The sequence below is a fragment of the Bidens hawaiensis genome, unplaced genomic scaffold (genome assembly GCF_021521415.1).
Source record: "Bidens hawaiensis isolate Kalapana, Puna unplaced genomic scaffold, B.hawaiensis_p1.1 tig00038306_1, whole genome shotgun sequence".
NCBI lineage: Eukaryota > Viridiplantae > Streptophyta > Magnoliopsida > Asterales > Asteraceae > Bidens > Bidens hawaiensis.
The window spans coordinates 140,777-149,311 of record NW_027505541.1 but is presented as its reverse complement, the minus strand read 5'-3'; the positions used below and the strand labels follow the sequence as shown (position 1 = coordinate 149,311).

At 34.0% G+C, this 8,535-nt stretch overlaps 1 protein-coding gene across 1 annotated transcript; it reads left to right on the top strand.

Annotated features, from left to right (window-relative positions):
- Positions 1 to 228: 228 nt before the first annotated feature.
- On the top strand, positions 229 to 7,396 carry LOC143613827 (NADP-dependent malic enzyme, chloroplastic). The gene is made up of 19 exons (XM_077087437.1): positions 229 to 288; positions 821 to 941; positions 1,061 to 1,135; positions 1,662 to 1,813; positions 1,907 to 2,012; positions 2,598 to 2,663; positions 2,803 to 2,898; positions 3,676 to 3,747; positions 3,859 to 3,942; positions 4,482 to 4,580; positions 4,684 to 4,731; positions 5,506 to 5,559; positions 5,655 to 5,753; positions 5,898 to 5,987; positions 6,158 to 6,235; positions 6,451 to 6,525; positions 6,619 to 6,709; positions 6,829 to 6,957; positions 7,163 to 7,396. Exons 3-19 carry the CDS (start codon positions 1,070 to 1,072, stop codon positions 7,249 to 7,251), a joined length of 1,494 nt encoding a protein of 497 aa, XP_076943552.1. The 5' UTR covers positions 229 to 288; positions 821 to 941; positions 1,061 to 1,069; the 3' UTR covers positions 7,252 to 7,396.
- The last annotated feature ends 1,139 nt before the right edge of the window (positions 7,397 to 8,535 follow it).

The following is an 8,535-nucleotide window of genomic DNA, read 5'->3' as shown; positions in this document are numbered from 1 at the left end:
TTTGCAGAAGAACTCCGTCTCCAGGACGCAATCGCAGGCGCTGAGGTTACCGGTGAGGCGTCCGGTGGTGGTAGGTGTGTTGAATTCCAATAATCGGACTGACCGAAACGTCAGCGTTTCGGTGGAGAGTGCTGTGAAGGAGGCCAATGCTCCGGTGGCGTTTGAACCTGAAGATTTAGATAGTAATAAACCGGCTGCGGTTGTCGGTGGTGGTGTGGAAGACGTGTACGGTGAGGATAGTGCCACCGAGGATCAGTTTATTACTCCGTGGTTTGTTTCTGTTGCCAGGTAATTATATAACTTGTTCAGATTCCGGTTTATATTCACGTCGATGATTTCTATGCGCTTTATTTATATATTAATTAGTTGTTTGAAAAAGTGTGTTTAATTTAATACGAATAAACAAACGCAAAACGAGTATGGTTTCTGTATTTGATTTTAATATGAAATCTACATGTTTAAAACAAGCTACAGAGAAATATTTTTATTTTTAATTTTTTATTCAAAAGTTTGTTCAACAAATTAAATGCAAGCAGAAGTTGTTTGTTTGCAGATTAATTTTCTATTCTTTTTAGGGAAAGTTATAAATACATCTGCTGCCAACAATTAGTCAAGTTAGGTTGTTGAAAGCTGGATGAGAAAAGGAGGACCAATTGTTTGAATAAAATCAAATTATAGGCTTCTACTGGCCAATTTGTTTATTGGCTCTATTCAATGAGAAAAAAATATACTAATTTATAGTATGTGACATATTGAGAACTTTTCTAGCATGTCTTCAATGATATCTGTCTTATAGCTAAATTATAAATTTTGTATCCAGTGGCTATTCGTTGTTGCGGGACCCGCACCACAACAAAGGTTTGGCGTTTACTGAGAAAGAACGAGACGCGCATTATCTACGTGGTCTTCTTCCTCCGGTTGTTGTCAATCATGATCTTCAGGTATCTTATTTTCATTCATACTCGTCGTCTCCTCTTCATTTTTCATAGTTTACAATATTTAATAGGTGATATATCATATATGGAAAAATCTCATATTTTGTTATGCTGTAAATAACCAGGTAAAAAAGATGATGCATAATATCCGCCAATATCAAGTCCCTCTGCATAAGTACCAAGCCATGATGGATCTTCAGGTAAACCTTGCAAATAGTTTAGATTTGACATTGGCATAAAGTATTAATATTTTAATGCATTTAACCTCTTAAATTGTTATATTCAAGTATTTATATTTTCATTGTAAAACGATTAAGGAGTTATTTATTTATGGTACTATCAACAGAATTGGACTGAAGTGTTACAAGGTCAACCTATCTAACTCGGCTTAATTTGACCCATGCTACAAATGTTACCAACTCTTAAATCTTTTTTAAGAGATTTTAATTGTTAATAAAATATCATTTTCGTAATCATTATTACCACAATCATATATAATTATACACTTATACATATAAATAAAAAGAATTGGACAAAAGTTATCGGGTCAATCCTTGATAATTCTAATAATTATCGGGATCTCTTGTCTAGTTTCAATTGGCTCGTGTCAGAAATTTTATAGCTCTACTGATTTTGTCTTGTAGCATTACAATGTTCTTTCCTTTTTTTTTATTGCATTTTTTACTATGTTTACATTTTTAATTGGCTATGAATCCTGGTCTGCAGGAGAGAAATGAGAGATTATTTTACAAGATGCTAATTGAAAACGTTGAGGAGCTTCTCCCGATTGTATACACACCAACTGTTGGTGAAGCGTGCCAAAAATACGGGAGCATTTTCAAGAACCCACAGGGTTTATTTATTAGTTTAAAATACAAGTAAGTTCCCATCACCATTATCTTATCATGTACTTGTGGAAACCTTTGTTTTCTAGTTATTCTAATTAATTAATTAATTACTATTCTTAATAGGGGTAAGATTCTTGAGATTTTGAAGAATTGGCCACAGAAAAAAATTCAAGTTATAGTAGTCACGGATGGTGAACGCATCTTGGGCCTTGGAGACCTTGGTTGCCAGGTAAAGGGTCGCGGTTGGAATATAATAGACCTTCACTTTTTGCAATGATATATGTGCTTGTACGCTTTGTTTTCTTAATATATATAATAATAAGTGTGTTATTAAAGATTGACTTATTTTAATGATGGTCTATTTTGATTTAGATCATGAAACATATTATTTGATTCTTGCTACTTGAATTTCCAATAACGAGTTTTCGAAATTTGTGTATACAGATTCTTCACATATTAATTTTTTTTGAATTTTTGGAGTCAAATAGTCATTTTTGATAATAGGTTTCCTGCCAGTTATTTAAAGGGTATAATAAAGTTACCTATTTAATATTTATTATTTAGCCCTCCTTTCTAGCTTATTTGAGAGATTTTTACTAAAATCATAAAACTTCTTTTTTTTTTAAAAAAAAAGCTTGGTCATGTTATCTATTAATTTCTTATTAATTTGAATTTTTCATTCATTTAATTTTGTGATTATCTGTTTATTACAACTTCAAGCAAAACACACATCTAACATCTTGTACAATGTGTTTCATTAAAGCTAATTATCTGATTTTGATTATTAATTTTCTTAAATGCAATTACTTTACAGGGAATGGGCATACCTGTGGGAAAGCTCTCTCTCTACACAGCTCTTGGAGGAATTCGTCCTTCAGCAGTATGTATTTCAAATAATAAATTAGAATTATCATTTGCTTTCTTGTTGTTATGCTTTCAGTTATTTGTTTGTCTTTTTATTTTATTGCAAAAGCATAAAAAATGACAGTGCTAAAATATTACTGTGAAAATATATGCAGTGCTTGCCAATAACCATTGATGTTGGCACCAATAATGAGAAGATGTTGAACGATGAATTCTACATTGGTTTAAGGCAAAGAAGGGCAAGTGGTCAGGTTAGCTAGTTTCTTGGTCTTAACTCTCAAGTGTGTCGTTCATTGACTTCATTCATTCACTGTAATTCAGAAGTGGCAAAATGGACAGGTTGGGGTGGTTGGTTAATTGGTCAAAATGGGTAGTTTTTGGTTCGGGTTTGGTTGACCTAAAATACTTTTTTCCAAAGAGTTCACTGTCATAAATAAATAGTGTGCGAATACGATTACTGAAGCTATGTTTGTTTTCTGAATAAGGCTTATATGTTTTGGTTAAAATGATTCAGGTTTTATGCAATAAAAATTTTTGGACTTGTTTGGCTTTGACCCTTTGACTTGTTTCATCTGTTAGCTGTTATCGAGTAACATTTTGACCTGTTAGAGAATAAATATATCCAGAATTGACCCATTTGTTAGCGAAGGGTCAAAATTGCCACATCTCACATCTATTATCATTTAGAATTCATTGGTTATCGTGTGTTCGTTATCTATTTACCAGGTCAGCTAGTTTCCTGGGTCTTAATTGTGCCATTACAAAAGTTAACACTCCTTTAATAATGCTCAACTTTTTGAAAATAAAAAAATGTTATAGGAGGTTTTGCGCATTTAAAAATACACCTTTGACTACTTATGACCCGGTCAACCATTCCATGTGTTTTATTTTTTGTTTTTTTTTTAATTATATTCATTTGGAGAATAAAGATAACAGGAATTGACTCTTTTACAAGTCATTGAGCCAAAGCCACCCGGTCAATATTGTTTTTGAATTTTCGTTTAACTAGTGGCTTTTGTCATTTCCAGGAGTATGCTGAACTTATGAGTGAGTTCATGTCTGCCGTCAAGCAGAATTATGGGGAAAAGGTCCTAATTCAGGTTAGAAACTTCTATCTTCTTTTTAATAATGATTTTTTCCTACCTTTATCTTGTTTCTTTCTTAAACATGAGATATGCAGTCATCATGATCTTTTAAACTTATCTTTGCAGTTTGAGGATTTTGCAAATCACAACGCTTTTGATCTTCTTGAGAAGTATAGAACCACCCATCTTGTTTTTAATGATGATATACAGGTAGCACATAAATAGAGGACTAGTGTAGTTTTTGTTTAATATGCAGGGTTGTTTTTTATTCAATAAGTCGTAAATTTATTTAAAAAATTCATTATAGTCTTTTCAAAACTTTAATTGAGAGAATCTTTAAGTTTGTAAAATATAATTTGGAATATTTTGATCTTATTTGAATTTTCTTCATCTTTTACGTTGTTTTCATTGATACATAGACTAATAGTTATTTAATAAAAATAATAAAAAATATTTTAATATTATCTTTTCTGAACATGTCAAATCTAATGATGACTCCAATGTGAGAATGTAAAAGGTAATGAAATATACACACGAACAAATGCACTCAATGACACTTTCCATTCCTACAGGCAAGATAGGCATGTTGTGTAATGGGTGAAAGTGGGCTTGGGTAATGGGTCAAACTGGATTTGGGTTGAATCAGTTCATTTTCTACTATGAGGTTGAAATGTCCAAGGATGACACACAACTCTATCGACGCAATCCAAAAATTTAATTTTTTAATTAAATATCTGTTAATTTTATAGGGCACAGCATCAGTGGTGCTTGCAGGGCTTATTTCTGCACTAAAATTAGTTGGTGGATCCTTGGCAGACCATAGATTCCTATTCCTTGGAGCTGGAGAGGTCAGCAAATCCCTTTTTTTTCACACTTCATCTTCCTTCTATTTTATTAATTTTTAGCATTTTTTTCCTTCATGTCTTAATTTTAGCTCTTATATTTGTGCAGGCTGGTACGGGCATTGCTGAACTCATAGCTCTCGAGATATCAAAACAGGTTAGCAACATCTAGATTAAAGGTGGCAATATGGGTGGGTTGACGGGTTGATTGGGTTGACCTAGGGTGTGCATGAAACTGAAAATGATTCTTTCTCTAAAAAATCGAACCAAAGTTACTGAACCCGAACAGAAACAGAGGTTTGCTTTTGGTTTTGCATACAATAAAACCAAACCAAACCGAATTTATAGTTTTTTATTTTAATTTTGATTTTTTAGTAATTTACAAGAATTTAATTAAATAGTTTTACTTGTATATCTTATTTAAAATGTATAATAATCACTTGATTATTAAATAACAAAAAGACTTAGTCACAAAGTTTTAGGTCCAGATGCAGTATTTTTTGCTAAAAAAATTTCGGGCCAAAAATCTCAAACTCAATTGATAAAACCAGAAAGGCTGAAACTGAATGCTGAAAAATTTAAAAACCATTTTTTGGTTTTATTCTGGTTTTGGCCCTAAACCGATCCATGCAACGCCAGGTTGACCTGCAGGTTACAACTAATATAGTTTTTGGATTTCTTATAATAAATAATTAATGTGTGAAATATGATTACTATACTACTCAGAATTATTATTATTTTTTTTAGTAAAGCAATTTAGAAGGTTGTATGCATTACAAAAATACACTTTAGGGTGCTTTCTAGACGTTCAACCCACCCGTTTTCTTAGTTAAAAACATGCCTTAAGTATTTTACCCCTACCACAACTAACAACATAAGATGGGAGATTAACTAAATAACTATATGATGGATGTTTCATACAATCATGCAGACAAACGCTCCATTAGAAGAGGCCCGCAAGAAGGTTTGGCTTGTGGACTCAAAGGTAATAACTAATAAATGTTTAAAGACTACATCTCTTTTTCTCGTTTTTCTTACATAACCATAATTAATTGTCGTTTTGGTTGAATAATTTTGTAGGGTCTGATTGTTAGATCCCGCCTAGATTCCCTACAGCATTTCAAGAAGCCCTGGGCACACGATCATGAACCTGTTAATAATTTTGTGGATGCCATCAAGGTGAGAATCTCTTTCTTTCTCTTGTTTTGGTGGCATAATGAACTTTTACTCATCCATTTTTACAGTTTCCTTAATGGTTAATGTTTCATTGTTTTCAATTTGCATGAGTTTATGTGTTAATCTCACTTTTCCTTGTGTTACCAGACAATCAGGCCAACAGTGTTGATTGGATCATCAGGGGCAGGACAGACTTTTACCAAAGAAGTTGTTGAAACTATGTCATCCTTTAATGAGGTAATTTGTTCGGTTGTTTATTTTGGATATTAGGTTTATTATTATGAGCCTACGGGCCATTAATAAACCTAATATACTATAGTTTCTACCCAATATTTTATTTGAATGCCTCAAGAAAACCAAAACAGAAAGTGAATGATTCATAAACAATTGTTAATATTCTATTGCAGAAACCTGTTATTCTTGCTCTTTCCAACCCGACTTCACAATCTGAATGTACTGCTGAGCAGGCCTATACCTGGAGTGAGGTATGACCATTATCTTTCTATCTACATCCCACATCAAAATATTCACAATAAATGCCAAAAGAAAAGATTATTGTGTTTGAATGTACACAAACTGTTTGAGATTGTAACAATTAGATAAGATGCACAACCTTACTTGAACATGATCTGTTCTGTAGGCTCATACCTCTGTATTCTTGGTTCCTAAGATATTCAGATTTTTGTTTTGTTAATTATAGGGCCGTGCTATATTCGCCAGTGGAAGTCCATTTGACCCTGTTGAATACAATGGAAAGATCCGTGTGTCAGGCCAGGTATCGACTTCTTGAACCTTAAAACAACATTAGTCTTTGACTGTCTAACAGGAAACCATGGAGAATTAATTATTTTTGTTTTATTAATTTTAGGCCAACAATGCATACATTTTCCCCGGATTTGGTTTGGGCTTGATCATTTCTGGTGCAATCCGTGTTCATGATGACATGCTTTTAGCAGCCTGTAAGTTGACAGTTTTTATTTTGTTGTTCCATTCTGATCACCGATTGATTTATGACATTAGTGGTAGGGGATATATATATGTAATTTAATGTTCATTTATTTTTGTATTGAATGGACAGCCGAGGCTCTAGCTGAACAAGTTACACAGGAGCATTTTGACAACGGGCTAATATACCCACCATTCTCCAACATCCGCAAGATTTCTGCTCATATTGCAGCCAAGGTGGCAGCCAAAGCATATGAACTTGGTAAACCCACTTTTTCATACAGTCTGGACCAACAAACCGAACCAAACTGACTATATCCGTTCAGTTCTTCATTTATAATGACTTTTTAAAAAACTAGTTTACGGTTCTCTAATCTTTCAAAATTGGTGCACCGCTAAAAAAACCCCTAATTTAGTCTATTCTGTTTAAATGTAACTGAATGCAATATTTGATTTTGGGTTTGTAGGTTTGGCGAGTCGTCTTCCTCAACCAGAAAACCTAGTAGCATACGCCGAGAGCTGCATGTACAGCCCCAAATACCGCAGCTATCGTTAAATTTAATGAAAAACCGACTCCAAATTTGTTGCTGTTAGCAAATTATTTTAGAGGGTATTTCAGGTGCATGTTGTAACGTTAGGCATAAGTTTGTGTGTCCATTTAACAGATTTTATGATTCCCAATTATAGCTTAATTTATTTAATAGTGGCAATCATTTTGCTTATTCTTTTAGAGAACAGGTTTCTGTCTCTGATTTTGGTGGTTTTGGTTTGTACCGGTGATCATAACTGGTTTGATTTGTGGATTTTGGTTGTGTTTTATTGCATTTTAGACAAATAAAATACGGAAAGTATTTGGTGAAGAAGGAATGTGTTGAGCTTGGGGGTTTATATTATTATTATTTTGAGTATGTTTGGGATTGCGTTTAAAAAATGCTTATTGGCTTTTTTATGTATTCAAAAAGCCAATAAGCAAAAATGTGTTTGGCAATCACAAAAATTCTTTTTATTTTAGCTTTTTGAAATAGTTAAAAAATAATTTTCTAAAAGCCTCAAATCAAGGATTTTCAAAATGGCTTTTTAAAAAAACTAATAAGTCAATAAGCATTTTTCAAATTCAATTTCAAACATGCCCTTAGTAATATAGTTTCAATTGTGTTAAAGATCAAATACAAAAAGTTGTTACACCTCCTATGGTTGTAGTGAGGCGCCGTGGACTTTGGAGGGGGGAAAAAAGCCCCAAAGCGCCCCCAAACACCTAGAGATGATCAACGAAACCGGTTCCTGGAACCGAATCGGTGGACCCGAACCGGACCCGAACCGGTTCCTACCCGTTTTTTGTAGGAACCGGACCCTATCTGATTCAACCCGATGATCCGTGACCGGTTCTTGCATTTCTGAGTGGGGGCGGGTAGGAACCGGAACCGAACCGGAACCGGTTCTGGAACCGAACCATCCGGAACCGGTTCCTAACCGGTTCTAGCCGTTGGAAATCGTTTTTTGGCCGTTTTTTGACCGTTGGGGTCAAAAATAGCCGTTTTTGGCTCCCCCAAGCACCCCACTACTAGTATAAATAGGTATTTGGTGTCATGGGTTCATCACAACACTCAAAACGCAAACCCGAACGCAAAAAAATACAAAAAAACGCTATTACAACGTTTTGAGTTCTCTAATCTCTTGTTTTCTCTTATTCTATATTCATATTTGTTGTTATGGCTGCCTCACAATCATCGGTTGGTCAAGGTTTCAACGCCGAACCAAGTTTCGTTCGTATTGTACCTCATAATCGTAATCAAGAGATTTGGTGCAATTGGGATTTGGTTGAATTGAGTGACCATTCATT